A 23095-nucleotide genomic window follows, 5' to 3' on the forward strand; every position below is an offset into this window, starting at 1 on the left:
GAGCTTGTAAGACTGATGCCTCTCTCTGTGACAGCAGCAGGTGGAAAGACTTGTCCACCAGTCAGAACAACATCAAAACAGCGTGCAAGGGAGAAATGCCTGGGAACATATACATCCGAGCACAACAAAAGTAATCAAAGCTGTGTATTTTCGAAGGTGTTGAAAAGGACCCCAAATCAAATCTCCTGCTTATTCACAACTACTTTTTACAGATTATTACTATATTCTTTTTTGAAGAACCAAGAACAAACCTTATATATATATATATATAAACCTTCTTCAGCAACATTAACATGAAGAGACACACAAATCAAGAAAAGGAGTTATATATTCAGTTGCACTTGAGCATTGTTAACAGCGAAATTACCTACACCATTTATTGGCATGGGGGAAATATGTTCCCTGAACTAAAAAATGGAAAATTTCAGGTAACATGACACAGATAACAGATGACCCAGTTACATTTCTCTTTTTCAGCAATGTGGGTAATGATGGCAAACAGATAAAACATTTCAGGTAAGTCACATCTGTATAATTCACAAAGATCACAGACATGGATAAACAGTTACATTAACACGATGTTGTAATTATTATTATTATTATTATTATTATTATTATTATTATTATTATTAAAAAGAATGTGTGCATCTATCTCTGCCCACTAGCTGATGCTGGATTATGCAGAAAGATCAAACAAGGGTAGGAGAAATCAAGTGGGAAAGGGAAAGCAATTATCCAAATAAAAAATCAGCAGAACACTTTCAGGGAAATAGGTAGTATCATGCCTGCCAACAATAAAGACATTCAGATCTTTTGTGAAAAACAAAAGGACACTATGATCAGTTTAACAGTCACTGCTGGCATGAAGAGTGAAAAAGTTGTTTGCAATGCAAGGCCATAGAATTTTCATGCTAGAAAACAAACCTCACAGTTTCAAACACGTGCTCTCCAGTTTTAGGAGAGCCTGGAATAAAGGTATTCAACTGAGTAGTGAAGCTTAAGCTTAGTGAAGCAACACAGAGATAGGACTGATTTAATATGGTTTAGGAAAAGTTCTGCATTGTTCAGTGCTTAATGTCGCCCTTTGGCAAACAGCAAGTAACTACTACAAGGAGTGATGTAATGTGACTGAAAACTTATTTTATCAACAAATTCTAGAAGTGGACTTTATATGTGTCAAAATAGCAGGATCACTCAGATCATCAAAGTTAATTATTCTGGGGACTGCTGCTGCCACAAGCCCAACATCTTTTGGAAAAAGTGAGACTTTGTTCTATTCCTAACAAAGTGTACACTTACATAATTACTACTACACAGAAAAAAGAGTATAAAAAAAGTAAATACAATACAATATAAGGTAACCGAATATATAAACCATGATCAAATAAGGGCAAACCAAAATCTGAACATTAAGACTGTAAAAAACAATGCCTTTTCAATTAGGTTCAAAGAGCATGCCTCATTACTCTAAAACTCAAACAGAAACTGTTTCAAACTAAATACTATAAAAAAAAATTCATCTACTGACTTGTCTGAGGCTTATCCACACTTCATAATTTCCTTGAAATCAATTTTAAATAGCTTGCAACAATGAAATACTAGTTTTTGACCAACCCATCCAGAAAAGTACATTAAACTCCTATTAGGACAGTAAAAGTTCTAAACATAACCAGACACATGGGACAGGTAAAGACAACCTATATTTAAGAGAAGAGAAAATGCATACACAACCATCATTAAATTCAGTAAATCAAAAGTAATGATCAGATGAACAAAGACATAATTTGCAGAGAAAAGCAAGGACAATATGCAGATTATTAGCTCCCAAAAATTTAGCACAAATTAATTTTCATGCAAAGAAACTGCAATATGCAAAAATGAAAATGCAAATAAGGCATTATCTGACTTCTATTTCATGGTTCACTTCTGCCACCAAGACCAACAACTGCCATCATACTGTCTACAACAATAACCTTCTGTTACACACGGTTTAATATCTTCTTCTCCTCCTTCTATGGAGTTATAATTTTCCAAGACACCTGGCTACAAAACAGGCTGCCTTACTGCCTGTAACCTCCAAAGCCACCTTCCGCATGTTCTTACTCCATTCTGGATTCATGGGATTCATACATATAGAAGAAACTTGAATTCACATTTTAGATTCCCAACTTAGAACAATTACTGAAGATTAGGGTCTATAATTTATAGTATGTGTAGCTCCCTTTGACAGATTACACTTTATGTGCAGTTTTTCTCCCTATCAATCAATTTGAGAACAACTAAATTACAAGGATGCATTCCCTTTTTCCTGATAAGTCCCAGATTTCTTCCCTTCTAACCCCAAAATTAATTCTAGAAGTCCTAAGTCTTATAGTACAATTCTTACTGACTTTGTGCAGTAGTTGAGGATAAAAAAAATTTATTCACACACAACTGACACTTGCTGTGTTGGTAATAACTTTATTTTAATGTGTAACTTTCAAAGTACAGGCAAAACCAAGTATCATCCCATGACAAGATGCAAAAGAAAACAAATAATATTAAAAGGATATGGAAATTCTAACTGATAAATCCAATTCTTTTAACCCAAAATCTCAGCCTACAGTAGGCAAAAGTCTGTCTTGGCAAACTGAAGGAAGCCCTTTAGCTAGACAGGACTCACTGGTAAGCAGACAGGTCGAAGTAGACAAGTATAGCTTGCAAGTATCTACGACTCTCCTTGCAACTATTTTTTTCCCAAGGAACAGGCTATTTATTACTGAAAATGCAGAGCTGAGCATGAAAGGCCACACATTTTGCAAAGAAATTTCAGTATCATTCTCAATTACCCACCAAAAATCTAACACAATTATATAGTATACTATTGTGATAAACTATGATTGACTCAGGGTGTCTTAAATATTGTTCCATCTACACATATGCTTACTGAATTGCAAAAGTGGTATAGAAATACAACTACTTTTGCCAGTTGTCATCAAAACAGTTCATGTTTTCAATGAGATTAAAATAAAACTATACTGTACAGTGTTTAATCATTGTGGGTCAAAACTGAATGACAAGTTTACTAATAAAAATCTTCCACAATGCACAGCTCAGGACTTGAAAGCAAACTAGCTTAAGCAAAAATGCAATCCACCTTCTGGGAAGGAAAAGACTCCATGTGCCTAAGGTCCTACTTTTTGGAAGAAGGTCTTAGGACTAGCTGCTGTCAGTTCAGCTGACACAGTCCAAGTGTAGTCTGTGAGACAAATCAAAGCAAAGTTAGGTGGAGACAATAGGGACAGTTTCTTCAAAAGCATGTTCTTAATCAGAATGCTAAGGCAGGTTCACTCAAGCAGTTCATTCACACACACTTAGATATGTAAAAAATGGCCTTTATCACTATGAACTCCAGTATCTTATAAACTACACATGATTTCTGAAACAATCTTATCATTCTAAAACAAGTAAGCCTCCTGTGATCCTCCCTTTGGGAAGATTTGTGTTAAAATACTGAATTTCTCAGGCAATTGATATCCCAGTAATGTTAAAATGATTAACAGGAGAGCTGGAACCTGAAAACTGGCATTCAAGACACAATGCATTAGCTATGTCAAAGAAACATTGTGCAAATCTACACAGTAATCACTATGCTCACTTAAAAGCTGCTTATCCTTGTTTTTAAATCTTACATTTTTAAACTGCAAAATTTTAAAATAAAGCTAATAGAATGGGTTACTAAACTTGAATGTGAGTATGAGGTATTCTTACAGGATGCATTCATTTCTGTCTTTTGACCTACCTGTTTTATTACATTAATATTTGCAACTTCATTACAAAATGCTTTAAGAACTCATATACTTTTGCTAAGGCAAGTCATGAATTATCTTACAAGAATTTCTACTTGGATATAATACAGAAGCTATGATTTCTTTGTAGCTCCATTGATTAAGCTGCAAGCCTGTCAAAATGCTTAGATTCAGGGAGATAAAATTCAGGCAGAGCTAGCTTCTACAGCAGAGATTGTTTTTCTTCTTATCTTTTATATAAATTTAGATAGTCTAACTCAAATTCTCTGAGCAGTTAAGTTAGCAAAGTCTGACTTTCCCTAACTGTACTCTACAGTTCCTGTACAGTGCTCAATAAAGGACAGCACAAATCTCTGCCTTCCCTTCAACTAAAGCCCTAACAATAGTATGAATTTTCTTACTCAGCACCCTGTTTTTATGGCACTACCTATTTTTGAAATGCTTAGCATTTTGTCAGATTCTGCAGAAACTGGGTGGAAGATTAAACAGACATTGGTACAAACGCATACAAAGAAAATAAGCTTTCATGTCTTATGAAGTTACAGTAAATATTAAATACAGTAGGGCTTTCCAACCCTGAAGAAACACTTAAAACCAAGTTCATGTTACCATTCATATAATGTCTTCCTGACTCAGCCAGCACATATACAGAATCTGCTGATTTGGAGCTTGCTAAAGCTCAGAGAAAGCTCATTGGTATTGCAGTCAATTTTAATTAACAAAAAATATATCCACTGCTGGTATTGGTAGTTCTTCTAGACTTTTTTTTTTTAATTCATTAGTGATTTTTCTCAACAATCAAATAAAGTTGTTCTAAATCCATGCAATGTGGTATATGAAAAAATCTAGTATGGTAAAAATTTGCATTTTTTTGTTCACATTAAATAATGCATACCATAGAAGCAAGCATACATTTTGAATTTACCGTTGACCACCTAATGAAATCTACATAAGCAAATAAATGTATTTTTACAATAAACAGAAATCCCAACTGAGTGGGGCTCTAAAATTTAGATGAAAAATAACCTACAAAGGATTTAACTTTATTAGTCAATTACAACAAGAAGCAGTACTTCGTACAATTCTATTCTTGATAGCTATTACTACCACATTAGTTCCTCATATGAGGGTCAATGCATTTAAAAAAAAAATCCTCTACAAAATAAACAGCCACAGCAACCACTTTTTGTCTGGAGAAAAAAATAACAAATGAATGATGTATTTGAGATCACAGTTGTGGGAGGCCAGACCTGTGCTTTGACTATATGGCCACATTACCTCCACATTAGGAATAAATTATTCCCTTATTACAGGCAGACAGATTATTTGGATAATTGAGACAGATGCAGGCAGCAACTACAGCAAAGTCTCCCTCCATTTTGAACTATATGGACTCTCAATAGCAATTAATCAGCAAGTTATTTCTCATTAATGAAATAATTTTCATGATTTAAATGGTAATCTGAAGCCGATTTTAAGTGCAGCACAACCATGATCATGAAGCTACTAAAATACAGAAATTACGGATTCAAAAAAAAAATCATGTTAGCCACTCAGTGTAGTAGTTATATAAAATCAGAGCACTAATGAGAAAGATTTACAGAAAGATCCTCTGAGGTGAATCCTGATGCTCGTCTCCACTGTAAATTCACTTATGACTTGGGAGAATAAACCCAGAAATTTGACTCTAAGCATCACAAAGGTCTACTTTTCCAAGTCTGTTGGTTTTCAGAGGGCTGAACTTGTCCGGCTACTGATTGATAATTAATGTAACTATTTCAAGCAGGAACCAGTTGTGCATATTATAAAGGAACAAGAATGTATTGTGGAAATGTAGAAGTAAATATCTGCATATTTCTCACAGATTTCTTCTTGAAGTTTTGGTTAGTTTCAAAAGCAGTCTTGAAAGTATCTAAAATTTATATAAAGTCCAGTGGAAACTCTACAGCACATTATGAAAAAAGGCACAATAAAAAGTGCTAATTTTTATACATGACATGAGGTTTGATTCTTTCTAATTTATTATGTAGCACAAATTCCATTACCTTAATAAAAATCAACAGTTTATTAACCAAAGTTATCTTCCTTCCCCATACAAACCCTCAGGATGACCATTTAATTTAGCAACATTTCTTCACATAATCTCAAACTGCTGGCCTTTCATTTAAGATTACTTAAGAGGAAAGAAAAAAAAAATTCTCTAGTATAGTGTCGAAAATTATCAGGCTTTGACCTATCATAGAAATTGGGCTTTGAAACAGCCCTGAACTACTAGTAGGACTACAAAAATTCCACAAAAAGCCAACTGCCCCAACGCACAAAAACACACTCACTAACTTTTCCTAATTTTGAAACAGACCATCATCTCTTTTTGAAATTATGTTAGCCTTTTCCCTTACACAAAAACCATTTTCTTTTTGCTTTAAGGATATGCAAACTAGGTATGCCTGTTTGTTGCAGCAAATCAAAGTACCAAATCTGACACAATTCCACTGGCATTCTCTTGTTCTACGCATTTTTTTTTTGGCTAGCTAGTTGTTTATTTTTGTGTGCTGCTTGGAGAATCCAGCTGCTAATACTTCTGACTTGTGGCTTCCCAGCTAAGAAGCCAGAAGATCCAAAAGTATCATACTACAGCACATCAGCCTACAGTTCTTCAGCAGGTAAGGCTTCCAAGTTACCCAGTACTAGTACAGCTAAAGGCAAGCTGCCAGGAAGATTTGAGCTATACACAGAGCTTGCTTAGAGAAACTAGAAACTGAGATGCAGGAGGAAAAAAACACCAAAGAACAACCAAACAAAAACATCCCAGCCCCCCCCTTTCAACATTTCACATTTCACCTTATGTGAAATTGAGCTACTTTTTATATTTCAATTTCAATTTAATCATCAAAGCCCATTTCAGCAGGTGCATGTGAATTTGATATAGACTTTTTCCTCCTGGGACCACACTACGCTGAATATTTAATGTCTACTATCATTAAACGCTTACTGCATTTTAATTTTTTCCCCTCTTTTTTATCATTTTGCTCAATTTCAATTCATACATTTTTTTATATGTAGTGCAGTAGCTTGTTCCTGAATATTTACTAGAAAAAATTGACTAAATATTCTATTTGCATTCCTTCAAAGTTAGAAGTGTCAAAAAAAGAGACTCTGGATGTGCTGTGCGCACTGTTTTCACTTTTACAAAACTTTAACTGGCAGACAGGGAAAATAAAATTCCTAGTCCAGGAAAATGAGCCATGGAATTGTCAAACAGCTAGATAAAAAGGCAGTACATTTCAACACATGCATGTAACTGAAGGCCAAACACAAAGTAAGTTCAAGCGCAGTAATACTCCAGAAAAATATTGCTCCTAGTGTCTTATTGTCACTACAAAATGAAAATTACATTTTATAGGAGAGATTTATGCTTATAAAGCCTTCAGTTATTAATTTATGTACATCAATGACAGCTACTTTAAAGCTCCATTTGCAACAGGTGATCTGAAGCCATCACAAAACAACTTAATAAAAATGCATTTACTATTGTTACTGTGACATTTCAAGTGAAAAATGTTCCCACACTACTTGATAATCATTATACATACTACTAAAAATTAGCATGAAATGTATTTTATTACATTAAGGTTTTGCTTTACAAGACCTTCAATACCTTAAAGAACACAATTTCCCCTTATTCAGCCAAGAAGTTATAAATATTTTTAACCCACGGAATACTATTTTCCCCCAAACCTGCATCTGGTTTGGCAGCTCTGTTAAATTTTCTTTTGTTTCAGATCAATATTAAAATCAATATGGTCATAAAAAAACATATTTTAATTAAGTAGTTTTGTTTGCAGTCTGAAAGGCAACTTAGTTGATGGAAATGTACAATCTCCTGAAGCAGAAAACTAACTTTCACATGTGCCTAACAATAAAAATCTAACCAAATACTTGCAAGTGCTGTTAAGAGCATGTATCTTATTTCACCTTTTATTAAAAAAATATTTCCCTAAGTGGATATGCCCACCTGATTTTTGTCCCTACTTCCATCTCACTGAAAATGAAAGCACTGAATGGAGTGTATAACTGAATATAGCCTATTAGAACAAATTACAAACGGACTGAATTTTCCTTTGAAATTATTCCTTTCTTTCCCAAATAACAGACTTCAGAAAATAAGATAATTTGAAGAGGAAGGAATTTCACAGGTTTTTCACTTATCTCTGAAATTTTGTTGGTATTTTAGACCAAAATTATGTAGGATTACCAAACGGCTACTAAACAAGACCATATTTTGTTATTACTGAGATTTAGTCAACCTAAAACTTTAAAAATCACAATTTATTCTTCCACTAACAATATTCTGTGTATAGTATAAAGGAAGTGGCAAAAGATAATTAAAAAAAAAAGCCTAAAAGCAAATCACAACAAACAACTTACCCGCAAGGCTTCGATCACAAGGTCTCGTGCTTCTAGTTCTCCTTCCATTACACTCAAAAGCATTCGCAGTTCTGGCTTGCTCAGGTTATCCACATCAAACTCTCTTGTCTGTAAGAAACAAAGCACTGATGAACACACTGACTACAGTAGTTACTGTAATTTTGAAACAGATGTGTCAGCATTCATCTACAGTTGTGAACAGTTGGTGTCTACCTGTAATATATAAAGTCAAAATGAATAGAAAATAGTCTGATTAATTTTATTTAAAGTGAAGAAATTAAAGCCTTCCCATATTATATTGTTTCAAATTGTTGCAAGGGATCAGTCCTGCAAAGTCTTGTGAATGATAAAGGTGAAATGGTAAAGGCTAACTCTGTGACTTTCTTCCCTTGTGCAGCTTCACATAGGCTGAAACAATTCAACAGACGTGAAGCATCACTACATGGAGGAAGGTGAGAGAGAGGGAAAGGATATTAACCACAGCACACCTAAAGCACCTGTGCAAACAGCTACCAAGTTACCACCACACACCAGGCTGAATGTGAACTTCTGAAGGACAATTTGTGAATTATACATATGCTTTATTTACAGTCTCTCTCATTTGTTAGGCTGGAGGGAAACAGTACAGGTTTAAGAGGCACTAACAAAGGGCAGTTCATAGCAACAGTATCTTTCCAGTCCACAGTTACTAAGACCAGTGTAGGTCTGACTGCCACCCTGAGCAAGGCAGGAGAATGAGTTAATACTGATGAATAAAATCACTCAGCACATACTCAGTGTGTACTGTGAATGTCAGAATGGCTTCTGTAAAACCAAATTCACCTGACAAACTGCTACAGCTCTCTAACAATGTTAACAGGCACATGGTAAAGTGGATCCACTGGACACTAATGTATTTGAACTTTCCAGAAGCTTTGGACAAGGTTCTGTATCCAATATTATACAGGAAGTCCTATCCAAATGTATAGGAATAGAAGATACTTCATGGATAGGAAACAAATATGGGTAACAACCACTCTCCAACACGGAAACAGGTAAGCAGGGGGCACCTCTGGGACCAGCCTGACTCAAGTTCTTCATCAATAACCTGAAAAAGGGATAGAGAAGTGGCAGAGACAGATATTTCATATGGAAGCTGGCACATAATTCTTCACTTACAGGTGAACAACCTCATTTTACTCATTCTACCCCTGGTAAAACCACATCTCAAGTACTGCATGAAGTCTTCATCTAAAAAGTGCAAAATTAATTTTTAATTAAAAGAATGAAAATAAAAGGAATAAGTACTGTATGAGGAAACACTACAAGGCTAGAAGTCTTGATTTTGGAGGTGTGGCAAGGGAAATGTTATAATATTCACAAAATCACAAAGGTAGGTAGATAAAAGTAATACAAATCTGTTGTTCACCATCCACAATGCTAACATGAGTAGGCACTTAATGAATTTAGAAGGGGATTACTTTCAGGGAGAGAGAATAATTTTTAGATTCAGCTGACCAGATTAATTTTCAATATGCTATTATTCCCTGTAAGGTAAACACTAAACTCCTAGATGTAGATGTGTTTACTAGAAAGCACTGCAAAGCAAACACTCAACTATCTTCAGTATGAAGTAATCTGTTGCCAAATTAGGTGAGCCATGTATATGGATATACTGTCTATTTTCCCCAGAGCACATATAATCTAAACATTTACCTACTTGGGAGCTTACTTCAGTAGAGAAAAATCTAATAATAATTAAGGCAAGTACCATTTCTACTTTTTCAAGGCTAGAGGATGGCAGAACAGTAGTACTTCCATCAGGCTTGAAGACCTAGATAGACCTAAAATACCCAAAAGCTGAATCTGTGTTAGTATTACTGTTACACTTTTACTTTGCAGTTGAAAACACACAGAAGTGCACAAATGGCTAGTAAGAACTGTGTGCCAGAACTTTAGCTATTTACATGCAATATATGTTGGATCAAGCTCCCTCATTTAGGTAACATGGATCAACCTCCCTGCACAAGTAGGGCTGTCCCAGAGCACACAGCACAGGACTATGTCCAGATGGTTCTTCATCTCCAGTGAGGGAGACTCCACAGCCTCTCTGAGCAACCTGTTCCAGTGCTCTGTCACCCAAACATAAAGAAGTTCTTCCTCATATTCAGGTGGAATTTCCTGTGCATCAGGTTCTGCCCACTGCCTTTTCTACTACTGCTCAGCACCACTCAGCACAGCCTGGGCTCCATCCCCTTGGAACCCTTCCTTCAGATACTGACAGACATGGATGAGGCCCCCTCTCAGTCATCTCTTCTGAAGGCTGAAAAATTCCCTCAGTTTGTCCTCATTAGAAATGCTCCAGTCACCCTACTTCTATTCAGCATAACTGGTTTGAAGATGGGGCCATCCATTCTAATCAGAACTTTAGCCTGAACAACAGTTATCTTCTATTTTTGCTGCCTGGGTTAGCTATTCCTCTAATCCAAAAAACAGCTCTTACTCTCCATGCCAATGAATTGAGAGAAACAGCCAGTTCCTTTGAAGGCTTTTTTCCTATATATGCTGCAGCAGCCTCTCACAGTGCTCCTCACGATTCTATATAATGCTCACTGATCTAAGGACACATATAAAATGAAAAGTCACTAAAATTATACAGCTTCTCATGCAATCTAGTGTCAGTAGAGTAGATTTTACCTTAAAGGCTGCAGCAGTTTTCACTCTTGGCACTTCTACTTACTAAATTTAATTCAGTCAGATACAAGGACCCACTTATCCACCATTTTTCTTCTGTGAAGCACTTCACAAAACCTAATACCTCAAGGATAAGAATTGGTTTCTTCGTACAACTTCTTTCATAATAGAGAAACTAATGCAGGGATATATTTTTTTTTCCCGAAATAAAAATCAAATAGTATAAAAAGTAATATTCAATAACGGTCTTTGAAGTTGCCATTCAGTGGTTTATCCACTACATTAGCTTCCCATTCTAAAATATGCTTGTCTCTTCTGCCAAAAAAAAAAAAAAAAACCCAACAAAAAAACCAAAAACAAAAACAAAGGCACTCAAGGTTTCTGATAGCCAGGGACAAAGGGGGGCATCCCAAAAGTACAGTACATGAAACACAACCCTACTCTTTTGCCCAAGTCAGTCAATTCAGTCTGTCAGAAGGTATAACACAAGGCAGATCTGTCCATCACAGGTGTAACATCTAATATCTGCAATCTTTCCTGAGACATAAATGAAAACATTCTTCCATTCTTAACAAACCATAAATTTTCTTCAATATATGTGATGCAGTGATGAGATTTCTAACTAAGCATTTGATTAAGGAATTAAATAAATTTTGTTCATGGGTACACCTTGAACTAGAACATTAGAAAAGACAGCAAAAACTAGCAGTTAAGTGTTCTCTCTGGTAATTTATGGTTAGAAATAAATAAACACAAAGAAACTTCAACAGGAAGACATTCCAACAAGACATTCAAATTAGTTTTTATATTTTTAATTAAAAAAAAAAATTAAATAGTAACTAGCAAAACCACTTCATATCTAAACAATTCTAGCATATGAGGCTAAAGCCACTTACCCAAGCATCCTGTCTCCAAAAGCAGCCAATAAGGGATGCCTTGAAATCAGGACTAGAACAAAGCAAGTCCATAATGATACTTCCCAGAAATACTCTCCCAACCTCCATCAATTTTCAGCTTATTCACCTTCTGAGCCAGATATTGTCATTTTCTATGTAGCAGTCCTCAGCTGACATATCTGCTGTGAACCTGCCCCCTTTCTTTTTGAACCTCTATGTAATTTTAGCATCCACAGCATTCCACAGCACAATTACACATTTTGTGTAGAATCCACCACCTTTGCTGTCAGGTACTTTTGTCTGATGCCTTCTCATTTTAAAATATGAAACTGTCCACAATCAACCAGAAGAGATACACAAACGGAATACACAGGAAACAAGCTCCTTTTTCAGAATGCTTATTAAAAGATGGAGCTGGGTAATAATCCAGGACTTGAAGAAACCTGTGGAGCATAATGCTGGAAGGGCAGGAGTGGGTCGGTGACAAATACAAAAACATTGTACAAGAAGACACATAGGGAAAAGCTGTCAAAAGTAAAAAAAAAAAGTATTTTCAGGAAGGGAAAGGGGGAAAGGTACATATTAGTACATAAAGGTACATTTATTACATATTTTAACTTGAGTTCTCATCAATACACAGCAGAATCCTCTTGAGGATTTACAAAGCAGACTTCCCAGATAAGGTTCTAAAAATCAAAAAGGTGCGCTATTACTTATTAGGCTATACAAAATAAACTTCTAGTATACTGATGGCCTCACATCTTCAAGACCCATGAAACAACTGCACCAGAAATGCACAACCATGATTTGTATGTTTTACAACAACAAGTATGTTTCCCAGGTACAACTCATCTGATCAAGCATAAATATCTATTTTCACTAATTCTCTTTAGTTTCCTATAGAGAATTATTTAGTATTATTTGAAATGTCCCAGGAATCAGAGACAGCTTTTCTGGGACATGCAGATTTGATACAGAACTTAGGAGACTCATCCATGCCAACTGGACTAGTAGCAGAAGTCCAGCTGGGATACCCCAGAGTATCACATATGGGCCACTAAAGGTGAAAACCTAAAGGTGTGTGTCTTGTATGCATGTATGTAAGTGAGGTACTTAATGGTACCAGCTATGCAAGTCAGGTACCCAATATCCCTTTATTTTCAATGGAGAACTAATCAGCTCAGCCAAATAAACAAAAAAGCTATTCAGTTAACCACCACCAGAACTACTTTCTCATGGCTCCACTGGGTGTAACAGGATATTAAATAATGTGCATACACACAGACACCTAAATTCAAGTGTCTTGAACCCCATTCATACCTTTACCCACACCTTCAAGAGTCAGCTACCTAAGCCACTTCACTCAGAACCAGTGAAGTTCATAAACCTGTTTCTAAAACAGGTTATTCCTTCTAGCCACTTACTTCACCCCACCAACTATAAAAGGAAGTGGGTATGTGGTCAAATGAATCATAGCCCTTTTCTAATAAAGAAAACTGCAGAGAGACTGCTAAAAGAAGTGGTTATAATATCCACATAGTATTCATGAATACTTCAGGGAAAACCACAGTTTATTGCTTTGCCTGTGGAAGGCATGCTCTTTAATCTGAAACTAGGATAAGAATCTGTGATCTGATGCTTCACCAGAAATTATCTGATGCAAAAATACATGTCCATTTCCCACCACATCCAAGATGAACTTAAGAAGATATAACCTTTAGGAATGTTCTAGTAACAGAAACAAGTATGAAAGCAGAGAAATATCTTTCAAGGAAAAGCAATGTGGTTTGCTCCCCAACTAATATGGATTTTTTTGCTGAAGAGAATATCATCTGATGTTAGCATTCAAGACTCATAAAATTTCACAGTCATACCCAAGGGATCATGAGGATACTGTATATGTATTAAATTATAGCACCCATTAGCTCAATGACTTTTATTGGATTGTTCACCACAAGAAGTTACCCACTTACTCTGCCCTCCTCAAGCACACCTCCCCAGCTTTCTGGGTTTTTCAGAAGGTTTTCTTAGCTATTGTGGGCTTTCTTGGCTTCAGCTAACAGCAAAACTTGTAACAGTTTCAACATTAACCAAAAATATGCCTCAGAGCTGGGGAATTTGTTTTGGAAACAACAACAAAAGACCCCCAAACAACCAGCCCCCAACCCCTCCAAAATTACTAAGACACTGACCTTTATACACACCCAGATATTGTCACAGGTGTTAAAACATTTGTGCACAAAAAAGCCACAAAGATACTTTATCATTTTTTAGTTCAGAGCAAGTTAGGCTTCTGTACAGATTGAGGCCCACAAATCTTCTAAAATCATGTTTAAATTCTTATATTTAATGGGCAATTTCTGTTCAGCAAGTTGCTTTCAAATAAGTCACTTTTAAGGCAAATAGTATATGATTAGATATAGATACGGATACACACTGTCGAAGCTATCTGTTTTCCAGAATTTTACACCTTACTTTGTGATACAGGAGAACCAAAACACAATGTCAAAGAAAGCTTTAACTCATATGTAATTTGTGCATACCTGTACATCTTCCCTAAGCCTACTTGACAGCTTCTGGTTTACATGTTCAAGGATTATACAGGTGTTTTAAATAAATTGTTCCTTTTTTTGGGTAAGAGTAGGTGCACAACCAGACCACAAACTGCTGTCTTCCTGAGATCTTTCCTTCCTGTCCCAATTTCCATCTCTATTCCTATCTTGGTATATCCCCTCTGAGACCAAGGCAATGCTTACACAAATGAAGTCAAAGCAGTTGGGAAAACAACTGAACTTACCGTATCCATCAGCTTTACACCTCCCATGCCACTTTCACATATCTGGCTCAGATTTTTCACCTGTGCACTTCACCTCTAGTGACAGACAGTGTGACAGTCCACATTTGGAAGAGAAAGGAACATTTACAAAGTGGACTGCATTCAGTGGCTTTCTTTTCTCATCCCCAGAGTTGTTCACAACACAGGAACAGAGGATGTGCTGCAGGTTGTGAAGTAGAAGGAATAGAAAAAGGCAGTGCTGTAGTTTGGAGAAGGGGGAGGAGAGGAAGAAACGAGGTCTGAAGTGCCACTGCAAGATGGATTGACACCAACCTCTCACCACAGAGAAACAGGAGAACTAGAACAGACAGAACTGTTCTGTCTCTGCATGTCCCCTACATGCTGAAACACAACAGCATGGCACATCTGACTAGAAGAAAATAACTTCTCTGAATGATAATGCTACATAATGAAAACTTTTATTCAGATGAAAACAAGGTTGCTAATGGTCCTTTTGTAAGTGACCATTTTCTAGGATGTAATCTCTTGTAAGAGATACAGTCTTTGTTTTTCAAGGCTATGATCTCATTTTTGTCTACTTGCAGTAGTTTTCAGATAAGAATCCAACTCATCTAAATCAGCCTATATAACTGATATGATCAAGCCATAATCTAGCATTTCACTATACTGACGAGAATGGCAGTCCTACTACAAATATTCTTACAGATTGATTGATAATGAATACATCAAGCTAGGAATAAAATACCGCTCACAATGTCACCACAGTTCCATGACACTTCATGGAATTTCTCTCAGTTTATATATTTTTTCTTAGTATTGATAACTTTTCATGTAGTGTAACTTTTTCTACTGTTACATGACCCACAGCAAACCAGAGTGATCTTCTGGGGTATGCACACATTCTCAGTGCAATTTTGTAGCAACATTCCTACTCACTTTAGTGGAGTAAAGATTTCACTCTATGAATATCCACTATATGTACAGCTTCACAGACAGTAGAAGGTACTGTCTTTGAGGGGAAAATAACATTTAAGCTTTTGATCACTGGTCAAGCAAAATCAACCCCAAAAATTTCACTGAGTAATTTCAACAGACTTCATGTTTGATATAACAGGCTTCTCACAGGCTTTGTTAAATCTACACTGAAGCTGAAGTATGTGACAAGCCAACCCTCTCTGCACAGCAGGCTGATGTTCAATGTTTCAACAAAAGGACTATCAAATTGGATTATTTCTTGCTATTATATAATTATTATTGGTAGACATTAGGCAGATGGAAATAATTCAAAGATGTTTTAAAACACACACATATGTTTTCTCTCAATTCTAGTCCAAGTTGCATCATCACAATTTCAGTGACTTCAGTGAAATCATGCTTAGCAGGTATGAAAAAGGACCAGAACCACTCCCCTGCCATTTTTCCCTGTCATTCTTACCACCATAAAAATACCAGTATTTTGTGGGAAAGAAGTGATATGTTCACCAAATGCTGTGCTTTATCCAAGGAAACTCAGAATAACAAGATTATTGGCTTTGTTCCTAAATGTAACAAACTATAGAACAGTCTAGGCTTTTTGAGTCAAATTCCCTGGTGAATGTAAAAAGGGGAGGGAAGCACTTCCTTTTCTAAAGCGCTTCTAAAAAGAGCAGAAGAAGTCTTTATTTTTCAGTGATGTCATTGACAGTGTATCAAGACACAAGAACAGTATTTAGTATCAAGAAACTCTACTGTGCTGTCCAGTGTCACACACCTTCTGCTTACAGCATAAAACTTACACATTAACCCATTACTAATACAAATAATTTAAAAATATTTTGTTACTGCTCAAGTATAGCTATTTTGTTGGGGAGAAAGACACAGTTTACATCCTAGCATGTCTTCACTTTTAAAAACATATTTTAAATTAAGTGTGCAGTGGAGAGCTAGCCCTCCTACCTTTCACAATGAGAACACCAAATTGCATGTGTGGCTTATACTCCAGTGCCCAAGAGTGTGATATTGAAGTGCAACTTGATTACAGGCTATTTGTTTGATATTTTAAACATTAAAATTAAGGCAGTATTAATATGAATACACTAAAGAATTTAGTATAAATAACTTTGTTCAAAACTTGGGCTTTAATGTATTTAAGCTTGCTTTCATTAATTCTTGCTTTAATATCCATTTAAGCCATGGTTATATCGTTGTTTTAAAAGACTGTGATGTTATAAATATGCACTGCGTAAGGTTTGCTTTTTTAAAGGAAAACTGAATTTCCACAGCACTGCAGACTGTAAGACACACAAGGACAATTACGTACACAGTTGGAACACGGTTTCAGGTAAGAACTAGTGCCAGTTTGGAAGTAAACAAGATAATAAAAAATAAAATTCTAGCAGTAACCTAAATTTCAGAGAAACTAGTGCCCTTCCCTTCGGGAGTCATCGCCTTCAGGAACGATCCCAATCAGAACGGGCACCACCGCGGTTTTACTGCCCCGAACTTCGCATGTGGCTACGCGACTGAGCAGCTACAGCCTGACTCTGGACCCGCGGCTGCCGGCCAGGCGAGCTCCTAGGGCTGGTTCGCCCCGAGAAGTCCCCCGACAGGCTGGCCCACGCCAGGTCTGGGGTGCATCGGGAGAGCTGCCGGGCTGACAGAGGTCTGCCAAAGCACGGCCGAGGAGCCGCGGCCCAGCAGAGGAGCAGACCGCCCGAGAAGACGAGCCTCGCAGCCTTGCCTGGCGTCGTGTGGAGCAGCAGAGAGAGCCCAGCGCTGGCCCAGGGGATCGCAGCCTCCTCCGACACCGCTTTAACCATCGGCTGGCATCGCACCGCATCCCTCCGCCTCCCTCCCAGCCGCCTCACCCACCCGCAGAGAGGACACGCCGGCAGGGAGCGGGTTTTGCTCGGCTTTTGAGGATATTTTAAACGGGAAACCAGGTCCTGCCCCTGGGGCACGGGCCATGGGAGCCGAGACGTCTCCACACACCCGGCGCTCGGGACGGGAACTCGGGGCGGGGGAAAAGGACGGTGCCTCTGCACCGAAAATGCCTTACGAGAGGCAGGCGAAAGCCAAGCGCCTTGCGGGCCCAGCAAAGCGTTAAAGAGCAACATTTCCCCCGCCGCGGTCTGACAGGTCCCGCCGCCCCAGCCACTGTCAGCACCTCAGCCCTGCCCGAGAGCCGGGGCGCAGCCCCCTGGCTGTGCGAAGCAGCGGAAAAGGGGCGGTGGGCACGGGAGAAGCGAGACGGGGAGCGGAGCCCCCTGCATGCCCCTCACGGGAGCTATTCCCCGCTCCGGAGCAGCGGGAAGGAACAATGGGGGCGAGAACCCACCGCCCCGCTGAAGGGAGAGCCGCAGGGAGGGAGACCCCGCGCCTCTCCCTGTCCTTGCCCGGGGCGGGACGGGGCTCGGCGGCAGCGGGTCCCACGAACCCCGTCCCGCCCCGGGGGAGAAGGAGGGCGGAGGGACGGAGCGGCGGAGGCAGGTCTCCGGGCACCGCTTCATCCCAACGCCATGGGGGAACCCTCCTCGCCGCGGCTGGGTCGCACCCCCTCTCCCGCCAGGCCGATTACCGCTGCCGTGGCCGCCGAGTCCTCCCGCCCGCCAGAGCCGGGCTCGCCGCTCGCTCCCTCCGTCGCCATCTTCCCGCTGTATCGGCTCCGGCGCGGAGCGCGGTGCGGAGCCGAGTGGCGGAGCCGCGGCCGCCAGGCGCTTAACCCGCTCCCCGCCGGCAGCGAGCCCGCCGGCAGCGGGGGCGCTTAACCCCTGCGGCGCCGCGCAGGCGGGGCTGCCGAGCCGAGCCGAGCTGAGCCGCCGCCGGGCGCTCGGGCTTCCCCACCCACCCGCTCCCCGTCCTCCATACGGCGGCCCGGAGACAGGCGGAGGGGGAGCGGGACCTCGCCGCCGGCGGCCGGCGCGCAATCGTGGCGGAGGGGAGTGTCCCCGCTACCGCGCTACTCGGGCCCCACGCACGCATCTCTCTCCTCCCTACCCACCCCCGTGCCTTAGCAGCAGCAGAAGGAAAGGAAAGGTTGTGGATGGGACGAAAAAACATTTGTAGTGGGTTGGCTTACCTGATCCGTGAGACCTTTAAACCAGCTGAAGTGTTTGAGAGAAGGGCAACTGTGCCTCTTCCGTCCTGGGGGTGCTGACTGGAGGAGTCACCTCTCCCTCCCCTTCCCCTGTGGAGAAATTTGGGGGAACATTCTGCTGTTTGCTTGACTGGCTTATTTTCAAGACATGTTTTCAGAGCCTGAGGGTGGACACTCAGCCAGGCCCAGTATTTTGACACCTCTCAGACCCGGTTCTGGAGCCTATCCTGACCTGAGGCTGCCCAATGCCATTCCAGGTGGCTACTGAAACCACATCCTGTTCAGGATTCCTTCCAGAGGAAGGTTTTGGCAGCTGAGCTGAGCCAAATACCACAAAGGCTCAATGTTCCTCACCCAGGAGTACCCCGCACTGCCCCTCTCCAGCGGATGTTCCTCACGGTCTTGCTGTACTGCTTTGCCCCAGCAATCGGCACCTACACCAGAACCAAATCTAAATGTACTGCCCAGTGGAACCAACTTACCTATTGTAAGCTGAATTGGCAACTCTGTTTACTCTGCAGCCACATGGAACTTCCACCAACAGCAGGCTCCTTTGAGCCTTGCCAGGCTCCTGCTTTCACAGGGCTGCCTCAAGTCTGCTGAACTAAGTCTCTTGACATCAGGACCAGAAATGGGCCAATGCCTTGATCAAAGACAGCAAATGTTTTTCTAAGCGTGATGTACCTAAGGATGGAAGTAAATCCATAAATGAACTTTTTCCATTTTCCATTACCAGAAGGGGTACTGTGATTAGTAGAATGAACTCCAGTTGTCAGGTAAACATACACTGAACAGAGCAAGAAGAAGGCAGTATATAGGATCTATTACAGGGCACATAAAATCCAGTTGAACAGATGTTTTACGGTTTAGGGTTTGTTTTCTGTTTCTCCTTAAAAATGAGCTCTCCTCCTACTCAGGTTTTACATTTTTCATAACTATAGTGTGTGCTCACATCCCCTCTACCACTGAAGCTAAGAAACTACATTGATGACACATAGCCTGAAACAACTTGTTTTTCTCAGTTTTCAGCACTCTAATACCATACTTGTTTAGGACAAATTGTTGCTTGCCTTCTTTATTGACAGCAAAGTAACATGCTCAAGACATCAAATAACATTACTCATAATTATTTATATACATTCGGAATAGTATTTGGTGCTTTGCCTCCAAGAAATGCAACAAAAATAATTTGTTTCCTATAATTCTGTCATGCTCCTCTCTAAAATGGATTAAAATACTGAAGTTTTTTAAATTGCTTGAGGATATCGTTTCTCTTACTGATTCCTATCTACCGTTATCATTGCCAGTACTTCCCTATTGTGTTAAGATAATCTTCTGTCCCTCACTGTTAGTTATGTGTCTTTCTGAGCTGGTGCAAAGCATGAACATAACGTATTGTGTAAATACTGTTTTTAACACCATATATGTCAGAGTAATGATGTAGCAAAGAGTGCACCATTTATCTCTTGCTCTGCTGAGATCATAAACTGGTTTAGCTGATATTTTATCAATTACCAAGTGTACATTTATCAAAATAACAATGAATATTATATTAGTCATAGCTTGCTATTTCAGACTTGAGAACTGATCTCTCTTTCCTCATCTGAAAATAAATTTAGAATGATTTCTGAGAGATATGGGAGTGCTCAATATCAGCCAGCAAAAAATTAATAGAATAGATGGACCAGCAGCACTTCAGTTAAAAGCCTATCTCCAGACAACTAATATACAGCACATCATTCAAGTGCTGGAATTTGTTTGACTTGCTGTTATGGTCAAAAAGATGACAGACATGCTTTTGGAGGAGTGATCTATACTTCTTTATGTCATGAAATTAATCGTCACAACATTTTGAAAATATTACTGATGTTTGTAATTATATGAGACCATACTGCATGTTTGTTTCTTCACTCTTTCCCCTAACAGTAGCAACGAAGCTTATGGTTGGCATGAGAGCACTAAAATCCATATTAAATATTGCCAGTTGCTACTGGGAGTAGATTCTTGTGCTGCACAGCAACCACTGCATCATCAGATATGCTGGTACGGTCCAAATGTCTTTGAGATTTTGCTGCATGAAGAACACCTTCACACTGGCAATCATCTTCAAAATAGATGTTTTTTTCCTTGATTGTTACTACTGCATCACTGGACAAGGTCTTAGTTATTCTCTGGTTATTTGTCTTATGCTACTGACATCCTCTCTCAGAACTGGCTCTAAAGTCACAGTAATACAGCATCTACCCATATGAATTACTTCAAAGTGAGGGACAGCATGACTTCATGACTGCTGTCATAGTGCATGGTCATTTCTATGCCTTCATTATTCAGAGCAAAACTGCTCTTTAATACATGTCTAAGTCAGAGCCCTTCTAGGAGAAGAAATTGCTTTTGCTTTTACAGACAATTATCACTACAGCAAGGCAAAGGAATGGTTTCTCTCAGAGCAAGGTGCTTGCTGTTTTACTATTAGCATGTAGCTGGCAAACTGGATGCAATTAACTATTTTTTTGCTATTCTAGTTTTATTTAGCCTGAGTAACATAAAGAAAAGCCCAAGCCTAGGAGCAGGCCTTAAGTGTACTTCTTTCCTATGAGTAGAGAGCTGGCACAAAGCAGTGGAATGTGTCCACACCTTACAGGTTGCAGCCTCTGAACTGAATGGTGCTTATTCCCTCTGTTAGCACACAACTGCAGTGACAGGAAATGCCTCCCTTGGTTTTATATTGACAGGGAAGCAAATTGTGTCTCTCAACAAAAAGTAATTAATCACTCTATCATCAAAATCTTTCCAAAAGTCATCCCATTGAAAACTTAAGACATTTCTTCCATCACCTTCATCTAGGATTCATCAAGCCAAGCCAAACAACATAATTCAAGTACTGCACTAATTACTTCCTCAGGAAACTTTGGGTTTGGAGACCTATATGCAATACAGAGCACACTGATAACTCTGAACCATTGACTTGGGTTTTGTGAAGAAGAGGTTGCTTTCTCTGGAAGATAGCACACCACTGTCCAGGTGAAACAGCAAAAGAGACAATATTCTAGAGGGCATGTTGGCTGCTTCTGGGGATCTTAAAGTAACATTACAAAGAAGAGTGAAAAGGAGGCAGAGTCAAAGCATTGAGAACAAAATAGAATCTCTAGTAGGCATTCAAAGAAGAGATGCTTTAATTGACTATGCAGAAGGAACACAATTAATAAAGAAAGTGTTGGAGTTGTTGATTTGTGAGCATACATTCAACAGTGTTGAATATTACTATAAGCTAGGGATGTGATTCACATGACTGGAGTGTTGAAAACTGTCTATAATCTGCTTAGAAAGGAACAAATGCACAAAAAAAGGAAAAACTATCAAAATAGAATGTTCTGTGTGTCAGCATTGCTGACATCTCAGGAAAGGTTATTTGAATGTTTATGTGCTATTTTTTAATGTTTAAAACATAAAATGAAGTATTTAGTGCCTACTGCAAGCCTCACATCATACTAAAGAACAACATCCTCAAGTATCTTTCACAAAAGAAGAGACAGCTGCTATCACTGAGGCTTTGCTTTGAATGACATCATTTTGCCAATACTGTAACATCCTGTAAATGTCTAAAAATTATGGGTGACAATTCAAAAAGTTAACCTTGAGCAGGAGGATTCTAAATGAGAAATCCTTTTAACACAAGAAGAGGAGAAGCTCGCTCCAACTGGAATCTAAAATTTGAATGTTTGCTGTGCCTAAGTTTTAGAAATCTGAGCCCAGAATGGAATCTGGAAACTAAAAATGGGTACAGCTTATGAATTTGAAACATTTATTTTAGAGAAGTCTTGAAGTCTGTGTTATGCAAAAAGATCACACACTGATCTTGGAGTTGAAATACATTAGTTTTCCTATGAGGAAGAAAAAAATGATAACTCATTTGCTGTCAAGACCAAAATGGAGTGTGTACAGCTTTCTAAATACCAGAAAGGTATAGAACAGATAAAATTATCAAACTGAAAATGTATCAAAATGTTCAGAAAAGGTAAAATCTGTATCCTATTTCTCTCTCTCACTCATCTTCTCTTACTGGTGGGTACCAGAAAGGAAAGTGAAGTAAACCTAGAAAAGTTTTTTAACTGAAGTAATAAAGGTGTAGGAATCAGGAATTCTCAGAACCAGTTTCCCTAAGCAGGCATGATGACTAATGTACTTCTACAGGCATCAGCACTTCCAAGCGAAAACCTCACTCTTTTTTTCTGGACATGGGAGAAATGCTTGCTGCTGTGATCATATTGGCTGTAGTGGCAGGAGGCAGGAGAATTCATGCTGCAACTGCCAGACATGGAAGAGCCTGTTCCTTTACTGGCAGGATTTATGCAGTGATCTGCAGTGCTGGGAAGTGTACTACCTCATTTTGGAATTTAACTCTTTGCCCACGAATCACCACACCATGAAATTAATTGTT

The 23095-nt window shown here is 39.0% G+C and overlaps 1 protein-coding gene across 3 annotated transcripts in view; it reads right to left on the reverse strand.

The window, feature by feature from the left end:
- The window catches only part of LOC131573308 (cortactin-binding protein 2-like), a 76672-nt gene extending 57825 nt beyond the window's left edge, over positions 1 to 18847 (reverse strand). The window contains exons 1-2 of one of the 3 annotated variants that reach the window (XM_058827129.1): positions 18640 to 18847; positions 8217 to 8324 (exon numbers count right to left, since the gene is read on the reverse strand). In XM_058827129.1, coding sequence (XP_058683112.1) covers positions 8217 to 8279 — 63 coding nt within the window. In that variant the 5' untranslated portion in view covers positions 8280 to 8324; positions 18640 to 18847. Of the gene's footprint in view, positions 1 to 8216; positions 8325 to 18114; positions 18379 to 18639 lie in introns of those variants that run through there. The other 2 variants (XM_058827128.1, XM_058827127.1) reach the window with 2 other exon arrangements.
- Between the last annotated feature and the right edge of the window lie 4248 nt (positions 18848 to 23095).

Source organism: Poecile atricapillus, chromosome Z (assembly GCF_030490865.1).
Source record: "Poecile atricapillus isolate bPoeAtr1 chromosome Z, bPoeAtr1.hap1, whole genome shotgun sequence".
Taxonomy (NCBI): domain Eukaryota; kingdom Metazoa; phylum Chordata; class Aves; order Passeriformes; family Paridae; genus Poecile; species Poecile atricapillus.